At 52.3% G+C, this 16,478-nt stretch overlaps 8 protein-coding genes across 8 annotated transcripts; 4 read left to right on the top strand and 4 right to left on the bottom strand.

Moving 5' to 3' along the window:
• Positions 1-1,099: 1,099 nt before the first annotated feature.
• Z520_11666 (uncharacterized protein) lies at positions 1,100-1,861 on the top strand (the record flags this gene model as incomplete). The annotated part of the gene is made up of 1 exon (XM_016782154.1): positions 1,100-1,861. One exon carries the CDS (start codon positions 1,100-1,102, stop codon positions 1,859-1,861), a length of 762 nt encoding a protein of 253 aa, XP_016626760.1.
• Positions 1,862-4,708: 2,847 nt separating this feature from the next.
• On the bottom strand, positions 4,709-6,642 carry Z520_11665 (uncharacterized protein; the record flags this gene model as incomplete). Its single annotated transcript, XM_016782153.1, has 9 exons — positions 4,709-4,721; positions 4,773-4,952; positions 5,004-5,129; positions 5,185-5,386; positions 5,437-5,509; positions 5,565-5,842; positions 5,904-6,147; positions 6,203-6,404; positions 6,470-6,642. The coding sequence occupies 9 exons, from the start codon at positions 6,640-6,642 to the stop codon at positions 4,709-4,711; spliced, it is 1,491 nt and encodes a 496-aa protein (XP_016626759.1).
• Positions 6,643-7,021: 379 nt separating this feature from the next.
• On the top strand, positions 7,022-7,786 carry Z520_11664 (uncharacterized protein; the record flags this gene model as incomplete). The annotated part of the gene is made up of 1 exon (XM_016782152.1): positions 7,022-7,786. One exon carries the CDS (start codon positions 7,022-7,024, stop codon positions 7,784-7,786), a length of 765 nt encoding a protein of 254 aa, XP_016626758.1.
• Positions 7,787-8,163: 377 nt separating this feature from the next.
• On the bottom strand, positions 8,164-9,645 carry Z520_11663 (uncharacterized protein; the record flags this gene model as incomplete). Its single annotated transcript, XM_016782151.1, has 1 exon — positions 8,164-9,645. One exon carries the CDS (start codon positions 9,643-9,645, stop codon positions 8,164-8,166), a length of 1,482 nt encoding a protein of 493 aa, XP_016626757.1.
• A 542-nt stretch (positions 9,646-10,187) lies between these two features.
• Positions 10,188-10,862, bottom strand: Z520_11662 (uncharacterized protein; the record flags this gene model as incomplete). Its single annotated transcript, XM_016782150.1, has 2 exons — positions 10,188-10,662; positions 10,759-10,862. The coding sequence occupies 2 exons, from the start codon at positions 10,860-10,862 to the stop codon at positions 10,188-10,190; spliced, it is 579 nt and encodes a 192-aa protein (XP_016626756.1).
• A 421-nt stretch (positions 10,863-11,283) lies between these two features.
• Z520_11661 (uncharacterized protein) lies at positions 11,284-12,291 on the top strand (the record flags this gene model as incomplete). Its single annotated transcript, XM_016782149.1, has 1 exon — positions 11,284-12,291. The coding sequence occupies one exon, from the start codon at positions 11,284-11,286 to the stop codon at positions 12,289-12,291; it is 1,008 nt and encodes a 335-aa protein (XP_016626755.1).
• Positions 12,292-13,356: 1,065 nt separating this feature from the next.
• Z520_11660 (uncharacterized protein) lies at positions 13,357-14,312 on the bottom strand (the record flags this gene model as incomplete). Its single annotated transcript, XM_016782148.1, has 4 exons — positions 13,357-13,484; positions 13,549-13,967; positions 14,035-14,219; positions 14,289-14,312. The coding sequence occupies 4 exons, from the start codon at positions 14,310-14,312 to the stop codon at positions 13,357-13,359; spliced, it is 756 nt and encodes a 251-aa protein (XP_016626754.1).
• Positions 14,313-14,452: 140 nt separating this feature from the next.
• Positions 14,453-16,048, top strand: Z520_11659 (uncharacterized protein; the record flags this gene model as incomplete). The annotated part of the gene is made up of 1 exon (XM_016782147.1): positions 14,453-16,048. One exon carries the CDS (start codon positions 14,453-14,455, stop codon positions 16,046-16,048), a length of 1,596 nt encoding a protein of 531 aa, XP_016626753.1.
• Between the last annotated feature and the right edge of the window lie 430 nt (positions 16,049-16,478).

Raw genomic sequence — 16,478 nt, 5'->3', positions numbered from 1 at the left:
GACTCTCCGCCGTTGAGGCGAAGCAGGCAGCCGGCTCGCCGGCCACCACCACCACCACCAGGACCACCAGGGACTCACTAAGCGACCTCTGGCTAAGGGCACCTACCTGGGTAAGGAACACCGCCCACCGCCTCGCCCCAGGGCTGCTACAGACACCACCTACCTACGCCTGCCTCTATCAAACATGTTTGTTTCACTGTCCCTCCATCCCCAGTCCTCGCATCACGAGTACCTCGTACTACCCGCCTCTTCCATCATCATCATCATCACCACCATCACCACCATCATCATCCTACCGCGCACGCCCCCTTTGGCCCCAAAACTATGGTTCATGCCTGTTTCCCGCCCATGTCGTCTCGGGTCAACCAGGCACGCCAGGGTGTCTACCACCCGGAAACGCATTGAATTGTTGTAAAGGCCCTGGTGCCCCTCCTGGCCCTGTGGCCCCTGTGGCCTATCATGAGTCACGGCGGGGGACACTGTCCCCTCCATCTGATGCTGATGATGCCTGTCTTGGCCCTTATGGCAGCCTGGCGATTTGGTCCTCCTCCTGCTCCTCCTGCTCCACCTGTTTTCCTTTTGCGGTTTAACTCTTGACCAGGCTGCCAACCAAAGTCCCTCCGAAAGTCCATCCTTCAATATGCTTGACAATGCACGAATGTGTCCTCACCTCAATTGGCTCATGCCACCTCGAGGCTATATCTCGTCTATGCTTCCCCCCTCTTGGTCTCATTGAATTCTCTCCTTCCATCAAACACATTTCACATTGACTCGATTCACCGAAACACCCATCCACTCTCCCACAGGCGCGTTGCCCTCGACCTCGTCACAGTCGACCAGGCTGCCAATACATCTCATTCCAATCCATCCACCCGCCGTCACGCTGTCGTCTTCACGCTCAACCACCTACTACTATTACCCCAAGCGGTCCCATACTTCAGACGCACTGACTCCCGCCTACGAGTACATTACTGTTACTCGCGCCCCGAGGCCGAAGAGGGATCACGCTCATATTCAAACCACCCCGTCAACGCCTCCATTGAGTTTCTCACCGACCCCTTCGCCCATTCTCAAGTCACCTTCGACCCCAGTCGACAAGATGGCGAGAGGACCTAGCCCCCCCAACAATGTCAAGTTTGCGCACGAGTTGGAGGTCTCCTGTAGGGAGCCGCTTGACGATGAGCTCTCTGTCATGGAACACTTCGCCAAGCACGCCGAACGATGTGAACACTGTTTCGACCCCTACAAGTCCTACACCAAAGACAAACCCTTATGCAGCAGGGGCCTATCATTTGCAAAGGACGTCGCCAACTACCTTTATGCCAAAGGCGGAAAGCCTTTCTCCCGCATCGAAAAAGCTAAAGGGAAAAGGGTTCAAGTCAACGTCCCTGCCGGTTGCGAAGCCGTCGAATCCCTCATCAAGGCGTTTGACAAGGGTATGAGGCTGGACGCGCCAAGGATTGTGGTCGTCGAGAACACGAGGAGACATGAGACTGTTGACAAGTCAGCCAAGGTCGTTTCACCTTCCTCTCCTATTTCACCCTCGCGACGGAGAGAGTACCACGGTGACGACCGATACCGAGAAAGACGCTATGTCCGCGACGATTACGACTTGGTTGAAATCATCCCTCACTCCAGCCGGAGGGATAGACAGGAAAGAGTCGTCTACCATGATGACCGTGCTGAGGACCGGACGCGGTATGAACGCCGAGAGAGACCCAAGTCGGTTGCCTACACCGAGGGAAAGGGCAGTTTGTATGTCCGAGACGAGGAGGAGAGGAGACGGCGAGAACGATATGATCGCACGCCTGTTGTCATCGTCGCTGAGCCTGGCCAGCGGTTTACCACCACACGGCGGTGAAGGACTCGGGCGTTATAGGGGAGTTTTGACTTTTGGGTTATGGGACTATGGATCGAGTGGAATGTATCACCAATGACACAGACATGATGCCGCCGCTACAGCGCAGGTGGCCCTACACAGAAGGCGCCACGAGTGAGCGACAAACACCACACAACTGGATGGTCCAGCGATGAACCGATACGAAAGGGGAGCACGACTTGCAGCAGTCCAGCCGGGCTCAGGGTTCGCCAGCTGGGGTCAGTTGGTCGTCTTGTTTTGGTCTTGACCAAGACAACACTGTTGGTCTTTCTTGCACTGTTCATGGTTTGTCTCGTTTACATCATTGTGGCAAGCAACACACTGTCGACAATTCACCCCAAAAAAGAGGAGTGCGCAATATGGGTTGGGTTGAGTATTACTCATCTATTCTATTGTGGCCGTCGTCATCATCTCACTCGAGGTGATGAAATCTCTGATATGCCCCCGACAGTGAGGGGGCTGAATTGTGGCACAGATGATGGGACAATGACACGAATGGACAGGCAGCATTGTGGCATTTGTTTGTGACGAAACGGATGCGAAGATTTGCTGTTGGAGGCAAGCAAGGCTGACTTTTCGGGGGACTTTGGAAAGGGGTAGATAGGTTTATTCAGTCAATGTGAACATGAATAGTACAGTACCTTTCCCGCCTAATGTGGCGCGCCAATCCCCCAAAACGTGTTCTCTTTCCCAAAGGGCGTTGCGGCCGCCTGCGTGATGACTGACCTCATCTGCGTGAGATCGGAGTACGGAGAGCCACGTCGTCCGGAGCAAATGAGGAGAGAAAAGATGGGAAAAATGTGAAATGAGGGGGAAGAGGGATTATTGAGATTGCCGGAATTTTGGCCCCCCCGGCCTCCCTTCTCTAAGGGCCGGGCCTTATGTGGCGCGCTCTTGACCCTGAGGCTGTGCGCGAGGCTGAAAAATGGTTCCCCCAAACACACAAAAGTGTTGTCGGTGTGGTTTAATATTACAGCGAAAAGTCCCCCTTCCCCCCCCCCGGGGGGTCAGCTCGTGTCACTCGCGTCACTCGCGTCCACTCATGCTACCTTGTGGCTGGCCCAACGGCGAATCGAGGTTCCCTGGCCTGAGCACGAGGGTACATATGTTGTGGTTGGGTGTATATGTGTATGTGTGGGGGGCTGTGTTCTCCGACGGAGAGCTGAGTGCTAAGTAGAGTATCTCAAGGGGAATATTACTTTGGAATATTAAACCCCTATGGAGGGAGGGCAGAGATGAGAAATATTCATATCATTTGGTGGATCTGCGTAGAGTGTGTAGTTGCATGTATATAAGTACCCAGGTACCTAAAGTAATGTGGGTATGGTTGTATGGGGCTGTCTATGTAGCCGCTTGTAGCAGGCATGTGGAGTTATGTTTGTGTGTATCTACCTACCTAGGTAGATTTATTACAGTATGGAGGGCATGGGACTGGGCTACGACAATATCAAGACCTACTAAGGGAAATGGGGTGTGTCATCCTCTTCCAACGTTGACGTCTAAGTCACGAGTGACTGGTCTCGGTGGGGCCGGCCTTCTTGCTGGCTTAACTGTTGCCCTTACCCATGAGACCCAAATTTTGACTCCATGATCTTGGTACATGTTAATAGTATCCTTGTACCTTAAAACATGCATACAGGCATACTTCCCAAGTACTTAGCATTTTACATATGGAGGCCTGGCCCGCAAATCAATTCTCCGCCAAACTAATCCCTCCACAGCCAGCCCCATTGTGCCTTGCTTGCGTCAGTCAGACATATTACTTTATCTGACTACAAGCATACAATGCTGTCGATCGACGAAGGCCAAGGCCATTTCGAGTACGCGCAGGACTTTTCGGCCGCCACGAGAAAACAAAACCGCGGGCTTGTTTCACCTGATCGAAATCGTCCACCCCCGCGGCGGTGAATATGTATGGACTGACAAATCCTACTTGTTTCGACCTTGCCATCCGAGTAACTGTCATTGCTAAGGCTGACACGATTCAAGGGTATTTCAGCCCACGTCGAGGGAGACCACACTGCCATGGTCCGACTCGGGTAGCCCTCTTTGTTAAACCTGTTGCCTTCGCAGGATGACGTGACATGACTTGACTTGTGATCTTACAAGGTCCTCTCGACATGCCCGGGGTCCTGATGGGAGGATCCCGAATGATTTTCGCCGCTTGTCACTTATCAAATCTTGCGATTGCTGCCTGTTCGAATGACCGTGTCTTGTGTGGTCCTGGGATTTGGTATTCAAGGTAAACGAAAGGGCCGCCCTCACCCCATAAGCCTCACTTACGGTCAGATGGCCAGACGCCTGAGGCTCGAATATTGAGGCCATCCAAGCGCAGCACTCGCCCCAGAGGACCTTTGGTTGTCGATTCATCGCCAGAGGATAAACATATTCTGTCTCCATCAACTGGTTCGGGTAGTTCGATTCTGGATATTCAAAAGGCGACCACGGTCTTTCAGCTAAGTCAAGGACTCGGAACTCTCATCCTAAAAGACAACATGGCCCTTTGGCGCGTTTTACATGTTTGAACGTCGTCGTCTATCCCGCATGGAATTCCGGCCCAGGTACCAATAAGCCGTTGTCCTTCACGTAGTAGGTAGACCAGGGCTTTCTCGTGCCTCCGGCTGTCGTCCGGGAAATCGAATCCAGGATAGACTCTCCTATAGTCCCGGAGCTACAGCTGACACAACGGGCAAGACGGGGATTGTCTCGCTATTACGTCGATTGGAGGTATTGACGGCTCTGAGGAAGGAGTCACCAGGATCTGTCTACGCCGTCGAGATTATAAGCACGCCGCATGTGAAAAGCATCAGTATTATGACTGCTGGAGTTCTAGATAGTGTAGCTAAGGTCGGGTAAGTAACACGGTCAAAAGTGAATGCCCCAGCGCACTTACCGGAAGCTGGGATGGCGATGGCCGAGTAGGTCCACTCGCTCCTCACTCAGTCGATGGTTCCTTTCACCATTCTCTCGCCGTGCGTTTTCCCATCGACAATAACCCATTCCCAGAAGGGTTGTAATACTGCAGAGACCAAGCCCGCCAATAGAGATGCTATGCCCAAGGACAAATCGAGGTCTAAATTCGCTGTCAGCATTCACGCCAGCGACACTCGTGGTTATTACCTACGCGTCCTTGGATAAATACGCAAATGTGGCGATGAAGGCGGCACAGTTGGCGACGGTGACTTGAAAACCTATTCCCGTGGCCCGAACATAATGTGGTGCTAGGTTGTTGGCCAGCCAGCCCTGGACACTGCTTCACGTCAGTACTTTTTATGGTACCTGAAGGGGAGAAAGGAGGTCCTGACATCGGAGTTCCTGGATAGACGCCGGTCGCGATCAAAAACGTTCCACCGTATTTCACTGCTGGACTCTCCGCAGCCAGAAGCATGATGTACCCGGCGATGGCAAGAATACAACCACCGACAATGAACGGGCCCCGAGCCTTGACCTTATCAGACCAGGTTGAGAGAACCAAGATGGCGACAAAACCACAAATGTTTGGCGGCACTGTCATGACGTCTCAGTTTTGTACTGCAAAGCAATCTCGAGCAACTCACCGGTAAGCAGCTGTGCGTGGACCGCGGAATAGCCAAGTTCATGAATGATGGTCGGCAGGAAAAGCGCATAACTCTTGCAAAATTGGTCAGTGAAATGTTTCGTCGAGGAGCGGCACCAGGACACGTACATAGATCGAGATAAGCAAGAAAAACCATCCTAGGGAGCAAATAATGGTGTTGGGGCTTTTCAGTGCCATGCGAACCCAATGCCATTTGAAATGCTCATCGCCCGCTTCATCAGCCGCCATGGCGCCGTCCGCGTCCTCTTTCATGCGGCGAACGGCAACGTCTCGGTCTTGCGCGTTGAAGAATTTTGCCTGTGCAGGTGTATGTGGCAAGAAAAAGAGCGTAAGGATGCCGTAGGCTACTGTGATGGCCCCCTCGACGAAGAAGATCCACGGCCAACCTGCGCGCCAGGGTTAGCGAAGACTTCGAACGCACTCGCTCCCGCTCATTCTCTGGTATACCGTTGTATCCTCCACAAGATATTTTGGACAACCCCGTTGCCAATAGTCCACCGAAAGCAATTGCAAGTGGAGCGGCACTTGCGAAGAGCCCGACCCTGGTCAGCAATTGCTGTCGCCGGTAGAACAGGGCAAGATAGATTAGTATCCCGCCTATGAGTCCGCCTTCACACATGCCCAGAATTGCGCGACCGGCGATAAGACCTCCATAAGATTTGACAAATCCCATGCATGTGCAGGTAAGTCCCTGCACCAAAGCGTTAGATCGAGCTGATACTGGTGGTTACGGGGCCCAGACTGACCCAGACAATGATAAGAGCTGGGAGATAGTAGCCCGCTTGAAAATGTTTGATCACCAAGTTCGACGGTATGTCAATGACGACGTAAGGGATGTAGAAAATCAAGAGCGCCACGTTGAACTGGACATTTTCCAATTTCAAGTCCTTGGAGAGACCGGCAATACTGGCGTTGCCAATGTTCGCTCGATCTAGGGATCCGAAGAACCTGCACAACGTGTTGTTAGGTCTTGTCGGAAACTGTTTAGCCTTGGACAAGTTGGTAGAGCATACCACATGAAGAATAACCATGGAATAATGTGGAGGTCCAGTTTGCGGGTAATACGCTTTTCTGTCGTTATATCTATTGGGTGCTGACCGTCACTTGTGGTAACTGCCTCAACTTCCTGTGGGAGGCATGTCTTCGATTGAGTTGGGTAAAATGTGTGCATTTTGGTCGTTGCCATCGTTTCCTCTCCGTGCAAAGCTGCTCCGAATGAACCAAAGATGGTGTTCTGACTAGGATTCAGTCGAGCTACTACAAATCTCGAAGACTGCATGCCTTAGTCTTATTGCTGGAGCTTGGTGTGCCATGGCCTTGGACATTTGGGAGCTCCGTGGCTGGTAAAGAGGGATCATCTCACAAGGAGGCGGTACGGGTGGGACGAACAAGGCTATGTCGGGACGTGCGGACCGCACGAGGTTCGATGGGCTGTGCATCAAGACCCGCTTCTCCGGGACACCTCTTCCCATGCTCCTCAAAAGGGCACCCGGGAAACTCTGTCCGCCGCCTGGGAGTCCTCTCGACCCTTTGATATCTTGGTACTCAGATCACTCCTTATCGAAATGCCAGCCAAAGTAGCTCTCATCACAGGCTCGTCGGCCGGGCTTGGCGCTGCTATTGTCAAAGCGCTTTCTCGCGACTATCGGATTGTTGTCAACTATCATTCCGACCTGTCCAAGGCTCAGAAGGTCGTTGAGGGATGCACACGAGCACCGGAGGAAGATGGGACTAGCATATTGCCACGATCTCATATCGTGAAGGCAGATATCTCCGTCAGGTCCGACATCATCAAGTTGGTCGAGGAGGTCATGACCGTCATGGGCAGATTGGATGTCGTGGTCAGCAATGTGGGATGGACACGCATTGTCAAGTTTTCTGACCTTGAGCAAAACATGAACGACGAAGACTGGGACAGATGTTTTTCCATCAATGTGAAGTCACACTTGTGGTTATTTCACGCCACTCGACCTCACCTCCAAGCAAACTCAGATGGAGGGAGCTTTCTTGTGGTGTCTAGCCTGGCTGGAGTCATTCCATCTGGCAGCTCCATACCTTATTCGGTCTCCAAAGCAGCTGCGATACATCTATCGAAATGCCTTGCATCGGTCAGCGGACCCAAGGTTCGGTGTAACAGCTTGAGCCCAGGATTGATGATGACCGATTGGGGACAGCAGTTCCCGGAACATGTGGTAGAGTCTGTGAGAGACAAAACCATCCTGAAGAGAGTCGTTGATCTTGACGACGTGGCCAACCTCGCCAAAACCATCGTACTCAACGGGAGCTTGACAGGACAAAACTTTACCATAGACTGTGGGATTGCACTATAGTTATGGCCAGGGTTGGCCGACTCAGCCAGAAATCCCAATGCTTCCACAAGGTTGTGATGCCAAGGGAAGGCAGGTCGTCCAACAGATCCAGCTGCTGAATCTCACTGTGGTTTCTCGCAAGTAGCTGTTCTGGTCATGAGAAGGTCACTGTCCATGGGATCATTCATGATTTACACGGCTCACAGGGACCCGGTGTCCGTTAAACCTGATTCCACAAAGTTCCGTCACATCGGGGCTCATTTCCAACCCAATAGACGCTGGCATCCTTAGGGACGGTAAGCAGAGATACAGTTGACTCTCGCCTGCCAATCGAATAACCCAACGGAGAACGAGCACAATCTCATTCAACATCTTCAAGAACCTGGTTCCTTCTTTCCTCATTGACCCATCAACAGATCCGATGACATCCAATCTAAATCCTCGAAGGTGAATTGGAAATCTTCCAAGATTGGTTCCGAAGACACTCGTTCGGTCGAGAATGGCGCATCAAGTTTGGCGCTTATAGGACCTTCCCAGTTGTCTCCCAAGTTGAGGCAGTCTATTTCACTTTGCTTTTTTTGCCTCAAAGCTCCAATCAATGTGTTCAAAGTTGCGACAGCTTCTGCGCTGTCGTCTCCCGGATAGTAGCCCCGGACCAGGTTGATCGTCGTTATTACAGAATTGAGGTCAGCAAGACTATCAATGGAGTCCATGGAGATCAAGGTACAGCAGAACTGGAATAGTGTGCTGAGGATATTCCACCATGGTTTTCTCTCTTGTACAAGCCGTCTAGCGGCGTGGACAGCTTCTCTACCGACGGCAACCACTTGCTGTACTTCCTGCTTGGTGATATGCCGGTTGGTGCTCACTCTAATTCGTCTGTAAAGGATGAAACAGACGTCTGCCGCGATGAGCTTCAGGAACGGCTGGTCAATGCGTATGGATGTGATCTTTTCCAAGGATTCGGAGAAGTGGTTGTACTCGTCTTCCGAGTTCTCCGGATTCGTCTCCAGTGGTAAAAGATGAGCAACTCGGCAGAATGTGGCAATGGTACTCGTGTCGGATGCTGAGAAAGGGAATACCCTGGTGACACCCTGTAAGACAACGGGTGTTCGACCTAGTTCATGAGATGAGAGGCGGTTACCGGCTGAGATTAGCCAGAATAGGAGTGACCGAGTTTCGTCGTTCCAGCCACTCGTCGAGTATTGGTCTCTGCCTGCGCCGGGACTGTACTGCTTGTGCAGGCCAAAGGATTCAGCCATATGCATCGTCGTGCAAATGACCAGCCACGTAGCTTGAGGTGTCGCCGTTGCACGAAGGTAGAGATATCGCAACACCAGTGCTACTAGAAGCTCGATAGTCGCTTCCCCGAGGACGGCTGGATCATTCAATATTTTTTCTGCGTGCTCGATGATACAAGTCTCTTGTCTGGCGTTCAATGCGTGTCCAAGGACGGCAGCCATGCCTATGAGGCCCGAGATCACAGCTTCGAAAGTCAAACCTTGGTTGTGTCCCTGCCAGTGACTTTCACACCGAGCAAGCAGAACGTCGAGGTTCAGACAGGCTGAGGCAGGAAAGTCCAGCAAGAAAAAGGAACGGACTTGGTGCTGTGCTGCGTCTAAGGTGATCAAGGAACGGATCGCTCCTTTCACCTTGGGTGACGGCTTGGGTCTCTCATTCAAATTCCATGCAAAGGGCTGTAGTTTTGGAAGAAGTTGAGTTTGCATTTGTAACGCCAGAAACCTCGGAAATGCTTCAGCCGAGTATCGTCCCAGGTATCGAGACGAAGACATCACAAGAAGACCATTGTTACCCTCATGAACCCGTTCTGTCATGTTGGTAGAACTAGAGGCCGCGTTTGATGGGGTCCAGGTCTCCATGGCATCTCTACTCGACCTTTCCGCTCCAGTGCTGGCGGGACGACTGTACTGGAGGCGGGACGGGGGACGATGGGCACGCGTGTAGGTCTGACTGGTTCCTGGTCGATACACACATTCGTAGCCGTATCCTACACACACGTCGCAGGGAAAGTCTCCGTTGCACTTCCGCTTCCGCCTTGAGCAGGGCAAACACGCTTTTCTTGTGCGTACCCGCCTGCTGCCGTGGTTCGTGGGCTCCATTCTGCAGCTCAATGTCCTGGTTATCGGCAGATCCTTGTCTCTGGCGCGCGGTGGGCGATGTTCAGCAAGACCGACTCTTCGAACGTTTGACAACAGTGTGAGAGAAAGAAGGAGTGGCTTGTTGCGGGGTTAGACCCCGGGTTTGTTCAGTGGTCCTGACGGCCCATGCGGTTCGTGCGGCTGCTGCGGGCATGGATTGAAGTGTGCTTATCCACCCTAGCATGTCATCTCAGCTATGTACTCCCATTGATGAGCTCAATTGACCGCTTTCTCGCTGCGGACTCCACTTTGAGATTCTATCACTACCGGGACTCGGGAACTTGCACGTCGAATCCGTTTAGAATCGTAGCTATATATCGGTACCAACCGATGTATTGCACCAGCACCATTGCGCCACTATTCCCGAGCACACCGACAGCCCGTTGCCAAACATCTTCACGTAAGGGACCTGGGCGCTCCAGCAATTCGGTCGCAACATCGAAAGCGACCTTTTCGTCGTCACCCAGATCTGCTGGACAGACACCGGATTCAATTTCGTCGAGCTGTGCCTTCGAAAACCCCAGTGTCAGTGCCGCCCGTGCATGAGCGGCGTGTTCGTAGGCAGCCTTTGTGTGCGCGCCGACAACATTGATTGCCACTTCGCGGGCTCGGGCTGAGAGGCCAGGAACAGCTAGCAAGGTCTTCCCGATGCCAACAAAATGCTGTGCTATCCCAGGAAGGTGTAGTTGAACGCCGAAAGGGCCGAGTAGGCAGCCATCTTCACGTTTGATCGTGGGGCTAAACACCTTGTCAGAAATCAATCTGTCCACCACGTAGCCACCACAAAGTCGTGGAAGGACCTAGGCAGTGCAGAATATTGGAACAAGGACTTACGACTCTCCGTATCTCTGGGTGGTATACCCGTCCATGATATCGTATGCTTCCTTTTGCTCGACGCTCAGTGACGCCGGGTCAATGAGCCCTAGACGGCTGCTCATTTCGCTCACGTGTAGCTAAGCAGGTGCCAATGAATGGATTGGGTCGATATGTCTCTCTCCAAAGATTTCAAGGTTGTGCCTCAGAAGCTACGAGCAGACCCAGATGGAGACAATGCACACTTGTTTGTGGTTATACTCCTCAGAGTGCGTAACCAAGTCTGTTCGGACTGGCTCCGTTCCGCAGCTACCGTCAGTGGTCCGCAGCAACCATCCCGACAGCCTGAAATCCGACCCTAGAAGGTGCAACAGGAACCTAGTAGCCGAAGCGTGAAGTGAGGTCGAGTCGATCCTTTTCTCCCCGTACCGTGGATGAGGGAGGACAACCCACGGATGAACAGACCATAAGCGTCAAACACTCAGCCTGAGTTTGTTACACTATCTTCCACTGCAAATATTCAAACTTTGCAAAAACTGGTAGACCATGTTGCTGAAGATGAATGAAGCGCAGGTCTCTCTCGTTGCGTCCTTTCCTCCCGGTTTCTTCCTCGAGAACATTGCTGGATCTACCCAGACGGGGTTTTACATCACTTGCCTCAACCGCCAGGAGCTCTACTGGCTACCCCCTTGTCCAGAGTCTGGGCGATCAGTATCTCCTCTTCTTGTTGCAACATTCGAGGAAGGCCAGCGGCCTATGGGCATTGTGAATGCTCCTCACAACCCAAATGTGCGATACCTTGTGACGAGCGAACTCACCGGGTCGTCTGGAGGCAAATCATACCTGCGCATGCTCGACAATGCCGACTCCGCGGTTCGCCTACGGACAAGGACGATCATGGAATTTCCTCCGAGTGCCCGGGTCTTGAATGGGCTTTGTGCCTTATCAGAGTCAGTACTTCTCGCCGCCGACAGTTTTGCTTCGTGCATATGGCGTATCGACCTCGACCTGTCGGTCTTGCCTCATCCTACAGCAAAGGCCGAAGTGTGGTACTCTCACTGTACAATGGCTGGGAAGTTGAACCTGTCGGACATCCAGCCCGGCACGAATGGATTGAAATACTCGGCCAAGACGAAATATGTATACTATACAAGCACACAGCAAAAGCTTGTCTGTCGAGTGCAGGTCGACGCGTGTACCTTCAACCCAGTAGGCGAAGCGGAAGTGCTTGCAAAAGGCTGGCAGTGGGACGACTTGATTCTAGACGACCGTGACGACAAACAGGCGGTTGCATATGTGACAACCCACCGAGACAATGCAATAGTGAAAGTAAACCTGGAGTTGGAGGATGACAAGGTGACGGACCATGATATGAAGGCAGTTGTACAGGGGCCGGCTTGCTCAGATTGTATTGGTCCGACTGCTGGAATCTGGCTAGACGGCCGTGTTGGACAATCAGCTTTGTTCCTCACCGACGGTGGAATCAAGCGTCCACCTCCAGATGGGATATTGCGATGTGCAAAAGTGATCCGAGTCGACTTTTGCGACGTATGATGACAGTTGCACTCAACTGATCTTGGATCCATAGTACTGCCAATACAATATATGTCAGTCTCGTATATTGGCAACGGCCAGCCCGCCAAAGAAATGTATGTCGATACTTAAATTTGCTTCAAGAATCCCACCTCATTCACTTTGTCCATAGAATATTAAGATTGGCCATCTTGTCCTTGTGTTATCCCTGGTCACAGAAAAGCCCAAAGTAAGACCTTCCTGAAGGAATTTGTCATGGGTTTGATCTTCACAAGAGAGATTTATGTCGTCGGAGCACCAGAAAGAAGGAAAAAAATCATCCCAGGGAACCGTGGCGGTAAACGTAAGGGCAGGAAGACTATCCGCTTTCAGAGCCATGTCGTGGTAGTCCTCGGGAGCCTTGCCCAACTTCAAATGAAGTTCCATCTTCGTTCGAAGTCGTCCTCAGGATTGCTGAGAGACTCGGTTAGTCGTGGTTCTTCTGGAATCGCACCTGCCAATCTGATCACAGATTCCCTCTCTGCAGGGCTGTGGGCTGACAACTGCATTTTACATGTTGACGCTGTTCCGGTAGTGCAGTCGCTGATTACCTGGGTAGCTGTCAGAGCTTCAACGTATCCCTGCGGAGGACGACCAGTGTTTTGCAAATTTGGAGGGGGAAGACCGGTCGGGGGAATTGCTCAGTTGCACCAAGACGAGCAAGCTAAAAGGATCGAGCGCGGAGACTCTCTGAAGGATCTTCACCTCGTACAAGAGTAGATAGCAAATGAAGCATTGCACCATCTCCACTTGACACTCATGGCTGATCTGGCAGACAGGCAGCTTCTGCCCATGATCATTGGAATTCGGAAACTGTGGTTCTTTCAACAGCGGATTGCCCACCGTTCGCCATGAACACCCAGTGCTATGCGATGCTGCCTGAAATTTCCTGCCTTTTCTCTGTAACTTGTAGAAACGTACAAACCCCGACAGCACCAGTGTGGTTCCCACCCAAAAAGACAAGTCGAGGATCTGCCACTTTTTCATGGCCTGGGTTCGCGCTCACCTCCATCTAATAGGGAATGTGAATGCAGTACCAGCCGACAACTAGCCGGTTTCGGGTTCCTCTTCCTTAGCCAGACCGTGTTCTTTAAGGAGGGTCATGATTTCGTCACCGGACCAAAGATGGTGGTATATCTTGCCATCTTTGGTCTTCCCAACTGTCGCAAACTCGACTGCACAAGCACTACTCAGCAAATGTTCGTTTGCCCGGGGGATGGAATAGGACAGCGAACTCACTTTTCTCACTGCTTAATTTGGTCGAGTCCATCGTCTTGCTCAACACCTTCACCGCCATGCCACATGCCTCTTTCAAGTCACAGTCCTCCTTGTAGTCCTGCTTCAAGAGACTCTGTGCACTGGCATTGTTTGCTCCTACACTTGTAGCCTTCCATCCACCGTAGTTGCCCGAAGGATTGCTTTGATAGAGTTGAAACTGCCGTTGAGGATCCCAGCCAGCGTAGATGAAGGAAACACCGAAAGGCCGTAGACCACCATGTTGTGTGTATCCCTGCTTCAAGTCGCACAAGCGACGCACCAACTGTTCGCAGGGGATGTCTTCGTTATAGGTCAAGAGGTATCGCTGAGCGGCTTGTCGCGCGAAGTTGATGAGGATGTTGGCGTCAGCAGTCATTCCTGCCACCGCACAAATCATATTACTGCACAAATAGAACGATCAGTATGTGGCCGTGTATTCCAACCACCCCCCCAAAACAAGAGACATACTCGTTCAAGATATACAGCTTCTCCGCCGAAGTGTCTTGCTCCAGCAGTTTGCTTGTGACTTTCCGCTCCGCAGCAAGGACTATACCATCTTGTGCCAGTATCCCCAATGCAGTGCCGGCGTGCGAGATAGCTTCGAGAGCGTATTCGACCTGGTATAAGCGGCCTTCGGGGGAGAAGATGGTCGTCTGAGGAATGAGTTAGCAGCTGCGTCAATCAGACAACGAGTGTGGTATCCTTCAACGTATAAAACTTACCCTCGAGTCGTATCTGCGAGACATTCTGGGCGATGTGTGCGAGTGAGATCTGAAAAGATAGCAAATGGGAGCTCAAGAGAAGCAGGCATGAAGACGGAGAGAGAAATAGTTCTGAGGATTGAAGCAGGCACGGCTCTCACGCGTCGCCCGCCGTTCAGCCAATCATGTCCCAGCAATTTTTCTCCAAGGCTGGCACCAGACTCACCCCAGGTTTGTATTTTGTGCCCTCTTCTCTGTACAATATACCTGGAGTGAAAATATCTGCTGCGGCTTGCGAAATGAGTAGCAAGTTGAAGTCCACGTACCGTTCGGTCCCTGTAGAGCCTCCCCTACCACCAGGATGGACGGAGCACAAAGCGCCCACCGGCCACACCTACTACTACAATGCTGAGACGAAGCAATCTACCTACACCAGGCCCAGTCTTCCCTCTGATGAACCACTGCGCATAGACTATGGCGCAAGTGAGCCCGACCATGTTATGCGCGCCTCATTGCAGGCCATGGAAGAGTTCAATAAAAACAATGCCATGGCGCAGGCGGGACATTTCACGGGGGGAAGAAGCTACCAGGAACACTCTCGTCCGAGACGCAACCACGGAGACCGACCCAAGTCGAAAGCACCTATACCGAATTGCGCGCCGTGGGTGCTGGTGAAGACAAAACTAGGCAGGAGGTTTGTCCACAACACAGAGACGAAGCAAAGTTTGTGGAAATTTCCCCAGGATGTCATGATGGCGGTGATTGAGATGGACAGGCTAGAATGGGAAGCGAAGAAAAAGGCAGGGACTGAGCAGCAAGAGAGCAATGAGGATCGTGGGAAATCACAACCAAGGGTTGATACACCGAGACCAGACACCCCCACAAGAGACAGATCTCGAGCCTCTGTCGGGCCTGAAGAGTACGACAGCGACGAGTACGAGGAAGTCGAAGTGACAGATGATGAGGCGGAAGCAGATGATGAGCCATCAAAACGGCCTCGTCTCTCCCACGACGCTGAAAGTGAGAACCCACCACCTGCTGGACCGGTAGAATTCGACGAAGACGATATAGCCTGGCAATTGGCGCAGATGGAGGGCGATGACGGGTACGGTGAGGACCGAGACTACACGCGAGGCGATGGAGAAAGAGAAGAAGAAGACGAAGACGAAGATGAAGATGAAGGCCTCCCTCTCACCGCGGAGGACAACATTGCGCTCTTCCGATCCCTCCTCGACGACTCGGGCATATCACCGTACTCCACCTTTGAAAAACTGATCGAAGACACAACTCTAATAGAAGACCCACGCTACGTCGCATTACCAAACACCTCGTCACGCAAAGAGGCCTTTGTGGCATGGTCCAAGGACCGCATCGCAGAACTGCAAGCCCTCAAGGCCTCAGCGGCGGCCGCCAACACACAGAACAAGAAGGACCCCAGGGTGGAATACCTGCGGTTTCTGCAAAACCACGCCACGCCGAAACTGTACTGGCCGGAATTTCGGAGAAAATTCAAAAAATCCCCGGAGATGCTGGAGCGGTCCATGCAGGATAAAGAGAGGGAGAAGCTCTACCGCGAGCTCGTGGGCAAGTTGAAACTGGGCGACGCCGAGCGGAGGAAGGAAGTTGTGGGTCTGCTCAAGAGCGTCGACAAGACCAAATTCGACCCGGCTAGCGATTCTCCGGATGCCTTGCCGGACGCTATCCTGAGGGATGTCAGGTTCTATATCCTGGACCCCGCCAGGAGGGATGAGCTTGTGAGGACATTCTTGGAGACGCTCTAACAGCAGAACAGAACATGCGACCGTGGAACTTTGTGCACTGCATTGCATGTCTGTGGGATTGTCGAGAACCAGACCACTTGCAGTACAGGCAGGGAGAGGAATAGGAGACCACATCCTTCCTACTAGGTACCTACCTGCCTACCTAGTTATCGAACACACGATACGAGGTACTAGAGTATATATATACTCTCGACGTCGAACGCCCAGATCTCAGAGCTCTTCAAGATGCCATTGCCGAACACCATCCCCTTATCAATCAAACAATAATTGGGCACCTGCGCGCGGACTACTAACTCATACATAATGAACCATTCTTCCCCCGGCCCCTTCGAGCCCTTTTGACCCTGGCCCAGGGTCGAATCACAAGCTGTGTCACTGTGTGCCCCCTTCCACTCTTATCTAGCAATGCAGGGGAGATGCTAGCCACGTG

The sequence above is a fragment of the Fonsecaea multimorphosa genome, assembly GCF_000836435.1.
Source record: "Fonsecaea multimorphosa CBS 102226 unplaced genomic scaffold supercont1.41, whole genome shotgun sequence".
Taxonomy (NCBI): Eukaryota; Fungi; Ascomycota; class Eurotiomycetes; order Chaetothyriales; family Herpotrichiellaceae; genus Fonsecaea; species Fonsecaea multimorphosa.
This window is presented reverse-complemented; position numbering and strand designations above follow the sequence as displayed.